Genomic DNA, 21218 nt, shown 5'->3' with positions numbered 1-21218 from the left:
CAAATCCACAGAGACAGTTTGCAGATTGGTGGTTGCCAGGGCTGGAGGGAGGAGGAATGGGAAGAAACTGCTTAATGGGGACAGGGGTATTAGTCAGGGTTCTCTAGAGGGATGTGTGTGTGTGTGTGTGTGTGTGTTTGTGTGTGTGTGTGTGTGTGTGGCGTTTATTAAGTAGTATTAACTCACACAATCACAGAGTCCCAAAATAGGCTGCCTGCAAGCCAAGGAGCAAGGAAGCCAGTCCAAGTCCTCAGAACAGGAGAACTTGGAGTCCAGTGTTTGAGGGCAGGAAGCATGCAGCATGGGAGAAAGATGTAGGCTGGGAGGCTAAGCCAGTCTCTCCTTTTCACATTGTTCTGACTGCTTTATATCACTGGCAGCTGACTAGATAGTGCCCACGCAGATGAAGGGTGGGTCTGCCTCCCCCAGCCCACTGACTCAAATGTTAATCTCCTTTGGCAACACCCTCACAGACACACCCAGGATCAATACTTTGCATCCTTCAATCCAATCAAGTTGACAGTCAGTATTCACCATCACACAGGGTTTCTTTGTGGGTGATGAAAATGTTTTAAGACTAGACTAGATAGAGGGTGCACAACATTATAAATACACTCAATGCCACTGAATTGTCCACTTTAAAATGGTTACGTTTATGTTAACTTCACCTCAATAAATAGAACAGAAGGAAAGAAAGGAAGGAAGGAAATAGCTGGAAATCCACTCTTACTAGTGAAACCAAAAGGGAAGGAGCCGATGAGTCTCAGGGGATCCAGGGTTAGGGGCCACCCTTCGGGGCTGGATTAGGAGCTGCAGGACCTGTCAGAGGGAGCCGGGGTCACTGTTCTGTGTGTCCCAGGCCCAAAAGTTCTTTGGTCTCTGCTTCTCTGCACACGTCCGCTTTCTTTCCCCTCACACTGCTGCCTTCTGCTTCTCCAGTCCCCTGAGTCCACTAGGCCTCCGAGCAGGGAGTAAGTTGCTGCTTTAGGTTGAGGCCCCATTCCAAGTTGGCTCAATTTGGGACATGTGTCTAGCTTGATCCGGAGACCAGTGGCTGGGACAAGCAGGAGGGGCCACATGGGTCACTGCCAACTCTGAAGCCTTCTGAGAAGGGTCCTTAGGTGGGCATTTCTAAGAAGCTTCCACCTGATGCTGATGCTGACCAGCCACAGGGCACACTTTGAGTAGCAAGGAATTAGAATTGAGGCAATTAATGATCATTGGGGCCAGACTGTCGTCCTCAGTGACTTCAGGAGGAAATGGAAAGCTGCCAGGTATGGCTGGGTTGATTTTCAGTTTGCGAACAACCTTCAGCCCCAGCCTAAGGAGGACCAAGGGGCTTTTGGGTTATGGTTGTCCAGCTGTGCTGGTTGCTGAATGTAGTTTTCGCCTTTCTTTCTCATCTTGTTTGCTGTAGGATAATGAAGTCCCTGAGGTTACCAGAAGCCGCAGTCCAGGTCCCCCACAAGTGGATGGGGCACCCACCATGTCCCTTGAGAGACCCCCCAGGGTGCCTCCGAGAGCTGCCTCACAGAGGTAACATCAAAACTGATATGAAATTTTTCCCTTATCTCTGAATCCTAGGGGAGAATAGGACTTGGAAACACCTAAGATGACTAAAGAATAAGCACAGAGCTGGGCGCAGTGGCTCATACCTGTAATCCCAGCACTTTGGGAGGCCAAGGCGGGTGGATCACAAGGTCTGGAGATCGAGACCATTCTGGCTAATACGGTGAAACTCCATCTCTACTAAAATACAAAAAATTAGCTGGGCATGATGGCACACACCTATAGTCCCAGCTACTCGGGAGGCTTAGGCAGGAGAAGCGCTTGAACCCGGGAGGCAGAGGTTATAGTGAGCTGAGATCATGCTCCACACTGCACTCTAGTCTGGGCAACAGAGCGAGACTCTGTCTCAAAAAAAAAAAAAAAAAAAAAAAAAAGAATAAGCACAGAGCTAACTGAAATGCCTGCTCCATTGGACATATTTTAATATGGACCCTTCATTCATTAAGTGATGCATTATTTAGTTGCAAATACTTTAAATAGCAAATGCAATGTTTCATAAATGAAATACATTGAAAAATGTCAACTTTTAAAATACTTTTTATCCATTTGGCTAGAATTCAACTCTCCAATAACTAATTCCCTTGGCTGGACTGTAGGGACAGTGCCTTTTGGGGAACAGAAAATATGAAGGAATTGGAAATGAAAATGCAGGTGACAGGCCACATCGTATGGTGGTGGGAAGCCTGATTCTAGAGCCCCCCTACCTGGGGTCAAGTCTCCAGCAGCTGTTTGCAAACTTGCAAGAACTATTTAACTTTAACTTTCATGTATTTCAATTTCCTTTTTTTTTTTTTTTTTGAGATAGATTCTTGCTCTATTACCCAGGCTGGAGTGCAGTGGTGTGATCTCGGCTCACTGCAACCTCTGCCTACTGGGTTCAAGTGATTCTCCTGCCTCAGCCTCCCAAATAGCTGGGATTACAGGTACCTGCCACCATGCCCGGCTAATTTTTGTATTTTTAATAGAGACAGGGTTTCACCATGTTGACCAGGCTGGCCTCGAACTCCTGACCTCAGGTGGTCTGCTCGCCTCGGCCTCCCAAAGTGCTGGGATTACAGACATGAGCCGCCATGCCCAGCCTCAATTTCTTTGTCTATGAAATGGGGATAATAACAGAACTTTCTGCAGAGTCATAAGCATAGAGTTCTTGGCCTATAGTAAGAACTCAGCAATATAAGTGATTTTTTATTTTATACAAGAGAGGAGTTAATATCTAGAGATTTGAAGATGAGCATTAGACCAAATAATTTGACTAATTTACTAGACTCTGATGTATGCCTTTGTTTATCTGATACTTGGGCCTCTGGTAGGAACCTTTTTATGGTCTGGTTTTGTGGAGTACGGACAGAGTGGTCACAGCTAGCTGTGAGTCCACAGATGCATAAAGGAGCTGTTGGGAATAAAAGCCAAGGCCTGTCTCAGGAGTTAATTCTTTGATGTTTAAAATAAAATGGTCATGTGTTGATGGGGCATAAGGAAGGAGGAAGCTTTTCTTCAACCAGGGTTTTGGTTTGGTTTTTGCATTTTGAAACTTTTAGATGAAGCTCATCAGTGGAATTTGTTGAGAAAGTGCAACAAGGAGGCCTTTCTTCTGGTTTTCTGGAACGAGAAGCTGGCTCTGTGCTAAGGATCTTTCCATTTCTCCCTTTGCTATTTATCACTTTCCCATGTGCTCACAGCAACATTTGTGTGTTGGCACTTGCTACTCAAACATCGCCCAGGCCCAAGCTGTGCCACATCCACCGGGCACGCCTCCCTGGTGTAGACTGGAGGGCATGGATTAGAATATTAGTCCTGGAAGGAAGCTTAGCAGCAATCTAGTCCCATCACCTGAATTTGCATTGTGCTCTGTTGCTTGAAAATTATTACATAGTTGGTGATTGGAGGGCTTACCAAGAGCAGTGATGGTGATAAATGCTGTTATTTATTGAAACTTACTATGTGGCAGGTATTCTGTTAAACATACTAAATGCATTATCCTGTTTAATTCTCTCCACAATCCTAAGAGGTAGGTATTTAGTGTTATCCCATTTTGCAGATGTAGAAACTGGGGCTTGAGATTGGGTTGAGACTTGCTCTGTGTGGCAAACCTACCAGACTTCATCTCATAGGCATTGTTTTATACCTATCCAAGAAAGTCTAGGTATTAGAGGAGGCGGTTCAAGATCCAAGGCCTTTTATTCCGGAAGGTTGAGGACTTTGAAGGCAGTTGTCTAAATGTACCAAGATAAAAGAGTTGTCAAGTTTGAAACTTTAGCTATAAAATTTCGGTGGGATTTTGTTAACAGAAGAGAAAGAGAAAACAACCAGGGAAACAGGTTCCAAAAATTAAAGGATAGAAACTAGGAAGCATGTAAATTTGTAAAAAGAGATGGTGGTTGAGTTGTCTGGGGAGTCTGGAAGCATGTTATGATAGAGATGGGGAGAGAAAAGGAGGAAAACATTTTTTGCTAAAGAAATAATGTTTACAAAGCAGTTTGTAATTGATAGAACTTAGGGTTTGGGTGCATTTTTGGTGTGAAAAAAGATGTGTGAGTACGCAATTTTCACAATAAAATAAGGAGATATTTGAGCAGATAATAAAATGGGTCTCTCTCCAGAATGGCTTCAATGCTTGACCTGCTTACAGACAGGATTGAAGGCTGGCGTTGGTGTCCTAGACTCCACTGTCAGATCTAGGAATCAGCACCTCTTCTCTGCCTGTGTTCTAACCTCCCCGCTAACCCCTGGCCCAAACCAAACAGCACTGGTGGTACAGCCTCCATCCCACTCCATCCCAGTTCTGGTCCATGCTTCTGCTCACTCTACATGCTGTCCCACAGCTTGAATTGCCACCAGCAGACAAAGACCCCAAGTCTCCATCTCCATCTCAGCCTTCTCTTTCCTACAGTTGACAGGGGATCTTCACTCAGGGACCCCACCAGTATCTCCAACATAGCCTGTGCAAAACTGAACTCATCGACGCACCTACCATTCTCTACCCCAAACTGCCTTCTTCTCATGAGTTCCCAGCCTGAGATAGTGGGACCATTCTCTCCCTTCCCTAAGCCCCAAACCTGGGAGTCATCCTTGATCCCTGCCCCCCTCACAGCTCTCATATCCAGTGTGTCTTCAGGCTCTGTCCATTCTGCTGCTCTTTCAGCTGTTAGATCCACCCTCTTTTCCATCTGCTAGCACCTAAGTTCATTCTTGAAGGCCCACACTTACCTCCCTTCCTCCAGTCACTCCCTCCTCCACATTGCAGTCAGAGTGCCCTTTCTAGAACAGGAATAGCTGATGATGCCATTGCCTGGCATACAAGCCTTCACATTTAATTCTGTGTATTTCAGCATTCTTTGGTTCTGCCTAGCTCAAGTCCTACCCCTCTCCTGTATTCACCAATGCTCTGCCACTCTGTACTGTTTCTTTGCCCAATCTGCTGCTTTTGCCTGGAATGCTGTCTTCCTCCTCCCTTCTACTCTCTGCTTAGAAAATTCCTATACATCCTTTAAGACTCAGTTCAAACATCACCTCCTCTGTGAAGCCCTCTCTAATGTTCCCATGCAGAGTGAATCTTCTTTTGGTTTCCCAAGCATTCCTATTATATTCTATACTCTAATAATACACTCCGTGTTGCAACCCTTGTGTAGATGTGTCTCCTCAATGAATGGTGAACCTGTGAGACACTACTTTTTTTAATTTTTTTTCTCCTATCCCTAGTGCCTGGCAGAGTAACTGGCACATACTAGGAACTTAAAAGATATTCACTGTGTTAAGTGAATGGATGGAAGGATAGATTGGTATTATTTGGGTTGGACTTCCGGAGCTCCTAAAAAAGTAGCCATCAAGTCATCTACCACCATATACAGGTGGGTTATAGATGAGTGAAAGGAACTTCACACTCCTGGCCAGGCACAGTGGCTCATGCCTGTAATCCCAGCACTTTGGGAGGCCAAGGCAAGTGGATCCCTTGAGCTCAGGAGTTTGAGACCAGCCTGGGCAACACGGCAAAACCCCATCTCTACAAAAAAAAAAAAAAATTAGCTGGGTGTGGTGGTGTGTGCCTGTAGTCTCAGGTACTTGAGAGGCTGAGGTGGGCAGACTGCTTGAGCCTGGGAGGTTGAGGCTCTAGTAAGCTGTGATTGCGCCATTGCACTCCAGCCTAGACGACAGAGTGAGACCATGTCTTAAAACAAACAAACAAACACTATAATTACAGGTCTAAAATTATGAATAAGTTTCCTTGAGATGTAGCTTCCAATCTTTAGCTGGAGTTGTTCCTCAGAATGAAACCTAGAGAGGGTATGCCCATAGGCTCACTCCAACTGCAGAGTGTGGCAGCAGAAAGAGGAAGAGGGGCTGGGAGAAAATCATGGCTGTCTTTGTGGTGGAAGATAAAATGTAAGGCTCATGAGGCATAACTGGGGAACAGATTTCAGAGTAGATCTTTAATCATCATTATTATATTATTAGCTTTACTTGCTGAGTGCCTACTCCAAGCCACAAACTGCTACCTACTTTCCTACTGTCATCTCCAAGCCTCACATGGTACTCCAACGTAGGGCTCAGTACCTCTGTTTGGCAGATAAGAAAACAATTTCAGAGGCGCTGAACTTGCACACACAGAGATGTATGCATAAATGTCTATGCTATATGTTCCTATAGGTTCTGAATCTCCCCCATCAAAACACTCTGTAGAGTTTCCTGATTTTTGCCTATTGTCCGTCTCATCCACACACTTGTAACATCTTGAGGGCCTAATCCATGACCACTTTACTTGCTGTTATATCCCATACCCAGAAGTAGATATAAAGTAAATTAATGTTTGTTGAAAGAAAGAGTGAAAGAAAGATGGTAGAGAGGCAGGCAGGCTAAATTTGCTCAGGTAAAAGTGGTATCGTGTCCTTTGGCTTTCTCCTATAACCCCAAGCTCACAGGGCAGGCTGAAGAGACAGAAGGAGACCATCCTTTTGTTTTCATGGTATGAAGCTCAGTCACTCAGTGACAACCAGACAAAGCCATCTAATCCTGGGACTAGGGTGGGACCTCCCAAGGTTGTCTGTGATTCTTATTTTCTGCTACTGCCTCCCTCTTTTGCTCCTGAGGCAGCCCCTCTTTTCCCAACTCTGTTGTCATTTCTTTGACCTACACAAACCTTGCATTCAAGAGACACTTAGTACATATTTACTCATTGATTCGATCAATCCTCAAGTATGCAACTCCAGGGTAGCACAGTTCAATTATAGCACCTAACAAAGCTCTTTTTCTTATTGACTTGCTTCCAAGGGAATTAAATATTGGTTTTACAGCACACACGTGGAAATGCCATCTGTAATCCTTGAACCTGTCTGTAAATAGACTCACCCTAGTCTACCTGGAACGTCATTTAAGACTGTTCAAAAACCATACAGAGTAACATGGAGGGAAGTTTCTAGGAAGGCAGATGCAGAGTTTGGATAACAGTTATCCCATGAGGAAGCAGTCGTGAGAAGCAGGCTTTGGAAATTCCAATTCCTCTCTCAACAGATCTCCCTACTACAGTGTGTCTCCTGCGTGGCTATTAGAATTGGTGGTGTTTTAAAATCTAGGTTTCATTATTATTTAGGTATGGCAAAGTCAACAGCTCAGGAGACAACTGCCATTGAAGAGATAGTTTGATATACTCACAGATCCCAAAAGAGGGGTACATCACCCCATAGGGGGCTACATGGGGAAGCATCAGGGCCAGTAAGGAGGCAGAGGAGCAGGGGAAAATGTGGACAAGAGCTTTTATTGTGGTTTCCATGGGTGAGGCTGGGTAAGATTTAGAATTGGCTAGTTTGAATAATTTCATTGGCTCTGAGGCATTAAGGGCTGACCCTCATTGTCTGGTAACTGGCCCTAGGGTGATAAGGGCAAGTGGATGGGGGCCCCATAAAGTGGAGTGTGAAAGCCCCATAGAGGAGGTGGTTGGGGCATGCATCTGGACTGGTTGGTTTACATATGAAAGGCGTGTTTAGCACTGGAAGGCAGGTAGCTTGTTTCCTGTTTCTAGGAATTAGCTTATCCTGGGAGGGGCAGTCTCTCCAGGGTCAGCAAGGCCCCAAGATGGCAAAGTATCAGATAATGAAAGGGTTAGTGAGTACAACTGGTTGGGGAGGGAAACTATTCAAAAGCTTTGCGGCTTGAGTCCTATCCTCTAGAGCTTAGAATGCAATGGGTCTGGATGGATCCTTGGAACTGGTATATTTAAAAGCTCCACTGGTGTTTCTAATGTGCCGCCAGGATTGCAAGCCACAGCTAGCATGTGTGTCACTCAGACATTCATATGTGTGTCCTGTCTCATTAATTGAGGATTGTGTCCTTTGCATAGTATACCAAGTTTGCAACAAACTGTGCATTCCTAAGAACTATTTAATCAAATTAGTTTTTAAATAGAGTTGCTTTATCTTTCATTTCAGGCCTCCGACCAGGGAGACCTTACATCCTCCTCCACCTGTTCCACCCAGAGGACGCTGATTCCACCTCCTAAAACCTGCCTACTTCAGGACTTTTAAGATTCACAGTCTTCAGCCTGTTAATGATGTCTTCATGTTGAGTTTTACGGCATGACTGTTGACCTTAAGATCAGTCTCGTTGCTGACAATATTGCAGCCCTGCTGGTTTGGGCTTGCCTCGAAGACTTTATTAAGGCATGAAGAAGTGAAAAACTAAGGGCTTTATTCACCATCACCAAGTATATTGAACCATATACTTAAAAAGGATGAAGACTTAATTGAAATACTTACCTCTAATTTGCTATATCAGAAGCCTAAAAAGAATGATCATAAATGTACTTTACCAGTGATTTTACTGAAATGCACTTATATTAGTCTTTATGTATTTGCTAGTTCAGCCTCATTTCTAGAAGAGGTTATAATGTAAGATTTGTAGTATTCAAGTAAGAAGATAAGTGACCTAATTTTAAAATAATTCTTCTACTTTTCTGTATATTCAGCAGGGTATTTAAGTGCTAGGGCTGGTCACACACAACAAATTGAAAAAGACTAGACAGTGATTAGTACAAACTCCTCTTATACAGAAGGCAAGTCTGAGGTTCCACAGAAGTCTGGAACCAAGACTACTCAGTTGGTTAAACAGTTAGTCTAGACTGGGCCTGCTCGTTCTAGGTCACCACATTTTCTATCTCCAAATAGCCAGCTCCTCTCTCCCTCAAGAAATGCCCAGATGTAGAAATTCATCAGTGCCTACTGGTCTTGCAGAATTTTCCATCTTCCATATCTCCCAGGGATAAGACTACCAAATTTGTTTTCTTTTCAATTTGGGAATTTATACTTCACTATGGTTTCAACACAGTTATGTTTCCAGAGAACATCTAGAAGTGGTTGGAAACCAGAAGCTGGGGATTCCCAGGACCCCACTTAGTGCTCTGTTTCTTTTATAGGTTTTAGTTCTGGTCATAAAGAGAGAGAGGAGGACCTTTGACTTTTTCTTTGTTGTGGGTTCTGAGGAGGAAAAACAAACCTAAAATAGAAATACAGTCAACCTTTCAAATCCATGGGTTCTGTGTCCGTGGATTCAACCAACCTTGAATCAAAAATATTTGAAAAACAATCTACAAAGTTTCAAAAAGCAAAACTTGAATTTGCTGCATGCCAAGAACTATGTTGAATTCATGTAAATGAAGTGATGTGTAGGCATTGTATTAGATATTGTAAGAAATCTAGAAATGATTTAAAGCATACAGGAGGATGTGTGTAGGTTATATGCAAATACTATGCCATTTTATATATGGGACTTGAGCATTTGTGGATTTTGATATTGGGGGATCCTGGAACCAATCTCCATGGATACCAAAGTACCACTGTAGTTATCTATTTTTTACATACTTATTATGACCATCATGCTTGGTAAATCCATTTTTGCATAGAATGTGGAGCCTTAACATATATCATGAATTTGGAGTCCCTGGCACATACATCTACCTTCAAATCAGAGGTCCTTAATGATGCCTAAACATACAGTAAAATTAGAATCAGAACTATTCCTTTAAAAAATATTCGAAATGTGTTTGTTTCCCATGGGGTTATTCTCTATCCCACACAAAATTTAAAAATCCACATTAATGATCCATTTAAGTACAGTTTTATTAGGTCCTTTTCTAATGATTAAAGATTCTTTCTCAATTTCATTCCTCAGTCCTGCAAATAAGGACTCTTACTGAAGAGTACTGAAACAAGGACTCTTAACAGCTTCTGGAGTCTTGGGTTTTGTTTTTGTTTTTTGACATAAAATACACTATTGGCCATGTCCATCACGAGAGTGTTTATAGTAATTAATTATACTATAATTGCACAGGGCCTGGCACTTAGTAGCATTCTGCAAATGTTCCCTCAGTGGTCCTTTTACTCTCCTTGTCACTTATTTTGGAGAAATAGAGGCACGTGAGATAAGAAGAAGAAGAATTTTGATGTTGGTATGCTTGCCCTTACTGTTACTTATAGACAGGCTCCATCGTAGGCAAATTTGAATTTGATTAAAGTGATATTTTAAAAATAGGGCTGGGAAAAATATTCAGTAACTGTAAGCCCCCTTTTGGATGCCAAATTTAGAATTTTGTACATTCTCTTATGAACAAGCATTTAGATTGTAACATGGTAAAGCCTATTACCAGCCAATGTTGTTAGCATCTTTGTATGCACATCACTGTTTGTGCAATATATGAATATTTTGTTGCATTGTATTCTTATATAAAAATAAGTAGAAAACATAAAATTGAAATTGCTGATGAGAAGCCTGTATCTCATGAATGTGATACACTTGAGACATGGATGGAACGGATCAGGAGTGCCGAGTCAAAAGCGGCAGAATCTTAAGCCCTCACTGATGGTTCCTTTAACATCCAAGATGGTTGGTTATATGTAAAAGAAGAAAATGAAAGAATTTGGATGAAACACTGGGACTGTCTTATCAAAGAATGTCTATAATGATGAGGTGAAAATTTTCATTTTCCAGAAACAGAACTGCTCATTTATAACATAAATATATTCAGCTTCCACATACTCAACACGTGTACACATTTTTAGGAATACATTATGTAACAAAACCATGGATTTCCAATACAATGAGGATCAGAAACGACACTACAAGCTAGGGTTCAAAGAAACCATTTAAAAGTTTTCTACATATGCTTAGGCAGACAGCTCTGCTGCCACCATCCTTGCCCAAGATTTTACAAGCTGGCTGCATAGAAAGTGAAGCTGTTGGGTATATTCACCACCATTGCCTTTGCCCCTAAGGTAAGTTGGCCTCCAGTTCCTAGGCTAGCACTTTTATTTCATCTTATATTAAAACCTAGGAGCAGATAATCCAACTATATAAGCAACAAAGTATGAAGACTGAGAGACTATTTTTTTTTTTTTTGAGACAGAGTTTTGCTCTTGTCAACCAGGCTGGAGTGCAGTGGTGCCATCTTGGCTTACTGCAATTTCCACCTCTCGGGTTCCAGTGATTCTCCTGCCTCAGCCTCCCGAGTAGCTGGAATTACAGGCACTTACCACCACGCCTAGCTAATTTTTATATTTTTAGTAGAGACGGGGTTTCACCATGTTGGCCAGGCTGGTCTCGAACTCCTGACCTGAAGTGATCCACCCATCTCGGCATCCCAAAGTGCTGACATTACAGGCGTGAGCCACTGTGCCCAGCTGAAGACTGAGAGACTATGAACAAGAGGTTGGTGTTGTAATCTAATAATTTAACTGGACATATTTAATGATGTGAACAGTCTCTAATGCTCTGCCTTAATTACACAAAGTGGTAATGTATAGATGACTTCCATGAATATTTTTACAAGTCAAGCTAAGTTACACACTCCCTTTTAGCTTTGTTGTTACAAAAAAAAAAAAAAAAAAGGTTCTAGTCATTCCCATATCACTAGGATTTTTAGATCCCTATCCCATATGCCCCAGGAAGTAAGCTGGTTTTCTGTGTTCCTCCTTCAAAGAATAGTGTGTGGTTTTGCAGCTGGTTGGTGGAGGAAGCATTAGTAACAGATTTATTTCTGAGAAAGACAAGCAGTTAATTTGGATAATTCTGAAAAATTCTTCCTAAACATTAATCCTCAATTTTGAGGGTTTTTGTATAAATTTTGTATAAATATTTGCTTTGGCTTGATAAATTGTGCTCTGTTCATTTCCAAGCAAGTTATTAAGAACATAAAATGGTCTTCTTCATTCATTCCTGCTGGCCAGATACTGTGTTCACCAGGGTGGTGAGGGGATGAGTAGGAGGTTGAAAGATATATTCTGAATTCTGAGGCACAACTTGGAATTCATTTTCTCATAAAAATCATAAAAAATAGGTTCGTAGGTGTTCTGTGTGGGAAACACGCATGGGGAGAAGACACACACACAATACCTTTAAGGGTAAACAAGCTTTATCCCATGTAAATGGCAATGCAGATATAAGCAAATGATATAATAAGCAAATTGCAACGATCATGTTTACCCAGAATGAAAATAAAAGACTGAAATTTTGGTTTTCTGGATTGCTTGCTGGTCATAAGCTCTTTAACCAAAATGGAGTCTTATTAGAACTACCATAGAAAGAGGCTGTATAGTCACTGGGGGAGGTGGGGATCTCCTTTCACTGGCAATGGGAAGGGAGAAGGAAAAAGATATATGTATAATATACATACATATTTACACTCACCAGACTATGGAGGATTCACCACCAGATTGGGAAGCAACAGCCTGGGCTCCACAGTCAGCCACTCATCCATGTAGACAAGGAGAGGTCTCGAAGCTTTGGCGCAGTCTGGAACCCTAGCTGTTTTTGTAATGAGTTGTTTGGCATGAGGTCCAGTCATGAGGGCCCTTTGTGACTGGGCTCAAGGAACACAAAAAGGCCAACTTGTTTTTGTGGTTGTCTATTGTTTTTCAATAACTAACGTATAGGAAAAGATTGAAATAGAGATTTATCCGAAACAACACTGGATGAATGTCTCAAAGGGCTCACACAATCCGTTCTGGGACTTGGTGACCATTGTTTGTGTCCATGTTCAATTTAGTTCACATTTAATATTTAGGCTAGTCGCCAAAGCCCATTTAGGATAAACTTTGCTATCTCTGCAGTAAGAGTTAGCATGGTGTAGGGAAGAGAAGATTGTTTTGGAAGCCAGGAAACCTGTTTTAATTTGGTGTGCTACTTACTTGACCAGTTCATATAACTTGACTACATTGTTCTATGTTTCATCACCTATGAAGTGGAGAGTTGTGTCTTTGGTAACAGTCTAGGTCCCTTCAACTCTGTTAAGTCTAAGTCTCAGAAAGAGGGTGTGGAATCGCTTTGTCGGAAGAAGCAGGGAGACAGCCTTAGTGGCGTCACCATCTAACTGGCAAGGCTCTTTTTATTATGTGGCACCTGCTGTTCTTTGCTCTGTCTCACTGTTATATCAGTTAAAGAACTGAGAGACAGTGAAAGAGGAACCACACAGAGAAACTAATGGCCTTAGTCGCTCTTCAGTCCAAGAACTAAATGTTCTCAGTAATGGCTTCCTAAAGAAAGAACTCAGAGCAATCATGAAGATCCGTGTCTAGAACATTACAGCTAGAACAGAAATGGTGGAGGTGGAAAATGGCAAATAGCAATAGATGAACTGTCCCCCACCCCCACCCTGCTGAAGTACATAACTGGCAAGACAAACATAACAAAGTGGAAGGAAGAAATAGAATTTCAAAGAAAAACTAGCTGATGATGGAAATCAGAAGATACCCTAACACTTTTTTGTTGTTGTTGTTGTTGAGACAGAGTCTGGCTCTGTCACCCAGGCTAGAATGCAGTGGCACAGTCAGCTCACTGCAACCTCCACCTCTTGGGTTCAAGCCATCTTCTTACCTCAGCCTCCTGAGGAGCTGGGACCATAGGCACATGCCACCATGCCCAGATAATTTTTTTTGTATTTTTTGTAGAGATGGGGGTGAGTCACTCTGTTGCCCAGGTTGGTCTAGAACTCCTGAGCTCAAGCAGTCTGCCCGCCTTGGCCTCCCAAAGTACTGGGATTACAGGGGTGAGCCACTGTGCCCAGTCCCCATACCTAATACTTTTGATGATCATGTTTACCCAGAATGAAAATAAAAGACTGAAATTTTGGTTTTCTGGATTGCTTGCTGGTCATAAGCTCTTTAACCAAAATGGAGTCTTATTAGAACTACCATAGAAAGAGGCTGTATAGTCACTGGGGGAGGTGGGGATCTCCTTTCACTGGCATTCCGCCCCCACCCCCCCACTGCTGCCATCCTTTTTGGTGTCAGGGAATGAGGTCATTCATCTAGATGAAATAAGTGGTGACATAAGGTATGTCAATGTTTTTCACTCCCCAATTTAGTGAAACAACCCTAATTTTGATGGTGACTTGAGCCCTGTTTTGTCCTGTTGAGGTCATCAGGCTCCAAGGATCTTTGAAGCCACACTTCTTTTACTCTTAATCAGTTACTTTATCTCCCTTTCCTTCTTTCCACACCTACTGTTGTCAGACTTGTATCACCTAATGCCATTTATCAGCATGATTCCCCTAGTACCTACCAGAGTTCCTGGTACATCGTAGATGCTCGATAAATCATCATTGAATTAATGGCTCTACCGGTTCTTCCATCCATTAAACTTTCCCAAATACACCTCTGAAATAGGGGTCTTTCCACTTCTCTCATTGCCCATTGCTTTTACTGCCTGTTGAAAATTTGCACAGCTGGTCACCTTTTGTGTTCCTTTTTGTACACTGTCATGCCTGTTCTCTGTTCTGTGTGTAAAGTTTCCTGGTTTTAATCTATCCTCCCCAAATGAATACTTTATACTTTTTCTTGTGTCCTCCCTACCTCTTAAGCATTCGCCAACACAGTCCTCCCCAAAATACCTGCCACATGCATACTACCTCAAATCTGTGGAGGGTGGTGATGGATACTTAAGAAACTACACATCCATCTTAATGTAGCACTTACATGGCTTGTTCTTCAATTGCCCATCATCACTTCATTCAAGAGCAGTGATTATTCATTCACAGAATTGACTGAGCTTTCACGATGAGCAAGTCACCCTGCTAGGTGCTTGGGAGGATATACAAAGATGTATAAGATGCCTTCTCTGATTTCTACAGCAATTACTAGTGTATGATTCATTCAGCAATTAATCATGTACTGCCTTGTGATGTTTCTTACACTATCTAGAAAGCATTCTTCAAATCCTGCTATGCTATTTGACTTTTCACTTGTTAATGTCTTCATTCATTCAGCAAAGAGTTGAATACATGTGACAAGCACTATCTCAGCAGCTGGGACAGATATAAAGACAAACAAATGATAGTCTCTGCAATCAAAAGGTCAGAATGCAGTATAGAAGAGGAAATGTGAATAATTACAACACAACACGCCAAATGCTACTGAAATCCTAAAGAAGGAATGCTCCATTTCCCAAGGGATCATGCAAGGTTTCACTGAGGAGGTGATCATCAGCTAGGTCTGAAAGGATAATATCGAAGGCACAAGGTGAAGCAGGGCATTCCAGATAAAGGGAGTATAAAGACCTAAGGCACAGAGGTGTAAAAATACATATGGGTGAAGGCAGAGCATAGAGACTGATGGAAGGTAAAGTTAGGGAAATAAATTAGGGATAAAATAGGCAAAAATTTGGACTTTATCCTTTGGCAGGGAACTTTTTATCTGATGACATAGTTAGCACATGCTCACTGTAAAAAGTAACTAAACATTTATAGGCATGTACAAAGTAGAAAGTTAACCACTGATAATGGTTTGTCATATTTCAGATTGTTTTCTGTGGGCAGGATAACATATTGCCATACAAAATGAAATTAAACTATTATTTTCTTCAACTTAAAAATTTAACAGTACCTCTTGGTTATCATTCCATGCCAGTACTTACCTATTTCGGTTTTTTAAAGTGGCTGTATAGTTGGTAAATCATTAGTCGCAAAAAGACCTATTATGGAGCCAGACTGAGTGGGTCTGGTCTTTCAGCAAGCCACTCAAGCTCTTTTTGCTTCAGTTACCTCATCTGTAACATGAACATTTTCACCGTATCTGCCGCATAGGGTTTCTGTGAGGATTTAATGAGCCAATATCATTGAGAATTGTGCCTGGCAGATGAAAACCTTGGTGGTGACTCCATGATTGATTTACCTAACATTCAAGAAGTGTTTTAAGCAAGGGAGTGTGCGATATAATCTGGTTTCTGTTTAGAAAGATCACTCTGGCACCTGTTGGGGATGATAAACAGGGGAGGAAGATCAGTCAGTGGTGGAAATCTCTTGGGAGACTCTTGCAGTACATAGTGATGTGGAAAATTGGTTGGTAATGGCAGAGGAAGGAGAGGAAAAATAAACTCTTTAACCACTTTTAAGAGACCAAATGCTAGAACTTGTTGATTGCTGATGGCCGAGAAGTCCTAGATTTTTGGCTTAGAGGACTATGTAAATGGTGGTGCCACATTTGTGTATTTTTTTTTAAAGATTTTTTTTGAGTCTCTACTACAGATCTGGCACTGTTCTAGGTACAGGAAATATGGAAACAGGCCCTCTCCTCCGAGGAGCTTACACTCCAAGAGGTATTTATGACAGGGAAGAGGAGACCCAGAAATAGTTAAGTAAACACACAAATGTACAAGAATGGCAAACTTAGCATTTCTTGATTGAATCGTAGGGGTCCAGTAAGTATTCAGTAACTTTAAAACACTTATCCAACGCTGTACGAGTTTAACTATATCTCCTAACGGTGATTACAGGAGCCCGTGATTCATTCACAGCGGCAGGAAAGGGTTATTTGATCTGATCCCTCAAGTTCCGAAGGCAGAGGTCAGACGATCGGCCCCATTTGGCAGCCAGGGAAAGTTAAGCATTTTGGCCAAGGTTACACAACCCTAAACACCGGGACGCGGCCCGGACGCGGCTTCGGCTTTGCGTTCCAGGCCAGGCCACTGCGCCGGGGCCCAGCCTGCTCGGCGCCTGCCCGAGTGCTCGCCAGGCCGGTCGCTCCGCGGCTCCCAGGATCCGGCGAGGAGCCGGCGCGCAGGCGGCGGTTGCAGGGCCCTCCCTCGGCCCGACGGCGGTGGCGGCCCAGCGTCGCGAGGCACTTCCGGCGCGTGCCGGGGTGGCCGGATGACGTGGCTGAGTCAGAGGAAGAGGCTGAGGAGGCACGCGGGGCGGGGGAGGCTCAGGAGCGGGCGGTGACGGTGACGGCGACGGCGGCGGCAGAGGAGGCAGCGGCTGGGCCCGGGCCCCGTGCGTCTGTCCGCGCCCCGTGGATGCGAATCGGCCGCAGCGGAGGCGGCGGCGGCGGAGGAGGAGTCGGTGGGCCGGCTCCGGGCCGGTGGGGCGCGGAGGATGAGGCCGCTGCCTGGCGCTCCAGGCGTGGCGGCGGCCGCCGCGCTGTTGCTGCTGTTGCTGCCACGGGCCCGGGCGGACGAGCACGAACACACGGTGAGGTGCCCCCGGCCAGTGCGGCCGCCCCGGGCTAGCTCCCCAGTTGCCCACCGAGGCAGGCCCCACGCAGCCTGGAAGGCCCGGCGGTCCGGTGAATCCCCGCGGCGTCTCGAGGACTCCTTCCGGTTGGGCCTGGCGGAGCAGGAACCTTGGGAGCGTGGAGCAGGCATTTCTGTGCGCTCCTGGGACAGGGCTCCGTTCCCGAGTGCCAGGGCTTCCTTCACCCGGCCTGCGCCTCAGTGGCGCCGCACCCCAGGGTCTCGGGGGTCCTGGGGCCGGGAAGGAGCCTGGGAAGGGTTGGAGTTCAGCCGCCGCGGGAGCGGGGCAACGGGCAGGTTGGGCTCGGGGCTTTTGCCCCCCAGAGAAGGAGACTGCCTTCTGGCTACTGAGGGCTGCGACGCGGAGGAAGATGGATGCATCGCGATTACCCGGCAGCCACTAACCAGGAAATATACTACACTTCATGGTCCTCTTTGGCTTTTTTCGCCCGCTTCTTCCCAGACCGGATTAAAACCCTGGGGTGGGGCCTCGTTAATAAACTTGAATTGAAGAGCAGTTTACACTTACTTATAAGTGTACCTAACCCACACACATTCAATTCCTAGGCCTTTCTTGTAACTTTCTCCTCACCTTCCAGCCCCCAAATGAGGCCCCCATCCGGATAGTGCCTAACTAAGGCAGCTTCTGACAGTAAAGGGTCTTAATGTTTCCCAGTCTTCAGGTCAGGGCCAGGAACAGTCCCTTTTGCATTTGGCCTAAAGTTGATTGGCAGTTTATTTAATTGGCATTCTCACATCAAAGCGTGCATGTGAACGACTCTTCAAGTGGCTTTCACTTAGGGCTGTAACTCTGGTTTTCAGAATGGTAGACTTGAGTAAGGCAGGAAGGTCAGGTAAATTGAGAGTTTGCTTGACGAGTAATTGTTTTTTATACCTTTACCATTAATGATAGGAGTTTCCATGAGAGATTGTGTTTGACTAAGTAAGAAAGATCTGAGGGAGTCTTACGTCATTTCTGGAAAGTGAGGAAATGAAGCAGTCGTCCTTACATATTTAATGGACCCGATTTTATTTGTAATCAACAAAACTTTTCGCTGGACCCTTGGCTAGCTGGGCTCTTATTTTAGCTAATAAAAGCTCTAAACTTTTGGCTGTTCTACCTTCGGTCACAGCCAGAAACTTCTTACCTGTGTAGGTATATATTTCTTTAGGGACACAAATCTTGAATTGGTGACATGTTTTTGTGCTGTACTTGTGGTGTTTCACCTAAGATAATTTTGTTGGGAGGTTAAACAGCTTAAGACGATTTCCTTTTGTTTTCTTCTATCAGATAAGCTGTCTCAAAGTTTAAGAACTGCTATTGTTTCACATAGTAAACAGGGACCATGTATAGATTTGGGTCTTTGATTATTTTTAAATTTTCAATGGGCATCCATCCTTTTGTTTAATGATATTGTTACTAATATATTTCCAATTAAAAAAACACTTATGAAAAGTTACCATATGATACTCAGAATCTCAATGCGTAGTTCCATGATACAGGCATATAGGCTCGCAAGTGTACTGTATTCTACTTTTTAATCTTGTAATTATCTTGTGACTTATACTGCTATAAATAGGGAAACACAATTAAAATTTTAAAAATTGGATGTATATAAAGGCTTTAGAATAATTTACAAATTAAAAGTTTAATTTCAATGAAGTTTTATTGCTAGGACTATTTCAGTTTTTTATTCTGGTAATTGAATATAAGATATTTGATGAAAGGTTTTTGTTGACTGCCACAAAAGAGAATATGGCATATATGAGATGGTTGCTAGACAAAAAGTTTAGAATCCATATTACTTCACGTCTGTATTGAACTGCTCTTACTTGGTTACCCATTATTAAAATGTTATTTATTTATTTTTGAGACAGAGTCCCACTTTGTTGCCCAGGCTGGAGTGTAGTGGCACTGTCTCACCTCACTGCAACCTCAGCCTCACCGGCTCAAGCGATTCTTGTGCCTCATCCAAGTAGCTGGGATTACAGGCATGCGCCACCACACCTGGCTAATTTTTGTATTTTTAGTAGAAAGGGGGTTTCGCCATGTTGACCCGGCTGGTCTTGAACTCAAACGACTGGCCTCAAATGATCTGCCTGCCTTGGCCCCCCAAAGTGCTGGGATTACAGGCGTGAGCCACTGCGCCTGGCTAAATACATATTTTAAAAAGCAAAAAAAAGCCGGGCGCGGTGGCTCAAGCCTGTAATCCCAGCACTTTGGGAGGCCGAGACGGGCGGATCACGAGGTCAGGAGATCGAAACCATCCTGGCTAACACGGTGAAACCCCGTCTCTATTAAGAAATACAAAAAACTAGCCGGGCGAGGTGGCGGGCGCCTGTAGTCCCAGCTACTCGGGAGGCTGAGGCCGGAGAATGGCGTGAACCCGGGAGGCGGAGCTTGCAGTGAGCTGAGATCCGGCCACTACACTCCAGCCTGGGCGACAGAGCGAGACTCCGTCTCAAAAAAAAAAAAAAAAAGTTATAGGAAGAATAGCATTTAAAAATAAGCATAAAATTCAAATGTGTCATTTATATTATTTTTCATTATTAGCCAAAATCTTTTGCTTTTTCTAAGTTTCTTGAAAATATTTCTCAAAAACTAGGCATTCATCTTAGCCAGATAACAGTACTGAAAAAGCTATATGGTCAAGTAAGTTTTATTTTTATATTTTTATTTTTCTATCAAAGAAGCAAAAGTAGCTAGTAAAGAGAGAATAATACTAAAGGAAGAGGAGACATTGGTATGGGTAGGTTGCTAAGTAGGTGTTTAGTAAATACATGTATAATTGAATTATCAAAGACTAACTTTTAGAAACTAAAGCTGGCCTTTAAATTAATTGCCTGTAAAGATTGTTTCCAGATAAAGATAATAGCTAGGATGTCTTTTGTAGCAAAATGGGCTATACACTGTTATTTTTATTTTTATTTTTTTTAAGAGGCATAGTTTTGCTCTTGTCATCCAGGCTGGAGTGCAGTGGCACAATGTCCGCTCACTGCTATCTCTGCCTCCTGGGTTCAAGCAGTTCTCCTACCTCAGCCTCCCTAGTAGCTGGTATTACAGGTGCACACCACCATGCCTGGCTAATTTTTGTATTTTTAGTAGAGACGAGGTTTCACCATGTTGGCCAGGCTGGTCTTGAACTCCTGACCTCAGGTGATCTGCCTGCCTCAGCCTCCCAAAGTGCTGGGATTACAGGCATGAGCGTGAGAAGTCATCTATTAATAACCTATGAGGTGAGTAATATGCCCATTTTATAGATGAGGAAAGTGAATCTAGAGAGGTGAGGTCACCTGCAGATAACACACATCTGGTGGGGGTAGAGGTGGGATTTGAACTTAGGCATTCGGAGTTGATAGTCTTCTACACTGTAAGCCGCCATATGCTCTACTCCCCTTTATCCTAAAAATAAGACAGTAAAGCTCAATTAGGTATTGAGCGGTTCTCTGTATTGATTTTTAAGTTCTTAAATGCTGGGATAAGTGTGGCTCCATAATGAGTTGTTTCTGAGCTGTTTGGGTTAGCATTAAGGAGCAATAGGGTTGACTTCATGGGCACGTGCCCTGAATAGTCACACAAGACTGTGGGAGAGCTTGTTTTCATGCTGTCCTGTAACATCTCGAAGTTTTAAATTTTTGAACAAGGGGCTCTGTATTTTTATTCTGTACTGGGTCCCACAAATTATATAGCTTGTCCTAAGAGGAGGCAATACCTTGTGTCCGTTCCCCAAAGCCCCTGATTTCCCTTACTGTACCTACTGAATTAGGATTCAGGTGGCCATCTGACCCATATGCTATTTTTTTCTTTTCTTTTTTCTTTCTTTCTTTTTTTTTTTTGAGACGGTGTTTCACTCTTGTTGCTCAGGCTGGAGTGCAATGGCATGATCTTGGCTCACTGCAACCTCTGCCTCCTGGGTTCAAGCAGTTCTCCTGTCTCAGCCTCCTGGGTAGCTGGGATTACAGGCATGTGCCACCGTGTCCAGCTAATTTTGTATTTTTTTAGTAGAGACAGGAGTTCCCCATCTTGGTCAGGCTGGTCTCGAACTCCTGACCTCAGGTGATCCGCCCTCCTTGGCCTCCCAAAGTGTTGGAATTACAGGCTTGAGCCACTGTGCCTGGCCCTATCGTGTATATATACATATTTTTTATGTGCTTATTTATCCAAA

General features: G+C 43.4%; 2 protein-coding genes and 1 long non-coding RNA gene across 8 annotated transcripts in view; 2 read left to right on the top strand and 1 right to left on the bottom strand.

Moving 5' to 3' along the window:
- PIK3AP1 (phosphoinositide-3-kinase adaptor protein 1) overlaps window positions 1-10321 on the top strand; it is a 126833-nt gene extending 116512 nt beyond the window's left edge. For all 6 annotated transcript variants that reach the window (XM_045361296.2, XM_005566088.4, XM_074002314.1 and 3 more), the window contains 2 exons: window positions 1418-1536; window positions 7989-10321. In XM_045361296.2, the coding sequence (XP_045217231.2) occupies window positions 1418-1536; window positions 7989-8046 (177 nt within the window). In that variant the 3' untranslated portion in view covers window positions 8047-10321. The remainder of the gene's footprint in view (window positions 1-1417; window positions 1537-7988) is intronic.
- On the bottom strand, window positions 1274-15591 carry LOC141407723 (uncharacterized). The gene is made up of 3 exons (XR_012418022.1): window positions 15460-15591; window positions 12238-12354; window positions 1274-1411 (listed from the first exon to the last, which is right to left on the bottom strand). It is a non-coding gene; the product is annotated as an uncharacterized lncRNA (long non-coding RNA).
- A 1156-nt stretch (window positions 15592-16747) lies between these two features.
- TM9SF3 (transmembrane 9 superfamily member 3) overlaps window positions 16748-21218 on the top strand; it is a 71936-nt gene continuing 67465 nt past the window's right edge. The window contains exon 1 of the mRNA XM_005566087.4: window positions 16748-17011. Within this exon, the coding sequence (XP_005566144.1) occupies window positions 16916-17011 (96 nt within the window). The 5' untranslated portion in view covers window positions 16748-16915. The remainder of the gene's footprint in view (window positions 17012-21218) is intronic.

Source organism: Macaca fascicularis, chromosome 9 (genome assembly GCF_037993035.2).
Source record: "Macaca fascicularis isolate 582-1 chromosome 9, T2T-MFA8v1.1".
Lineage (NCBI taxonomy): Eukaryota > Metazoa > Chordata > Mammalia > Primates > Cercopithecidae > Macaca > Macaca fascicularis.
Note: the sequence above shows the minus strand (reverse complement) of the source record. Positions and strands in the feature narration are given on the sequence as shown.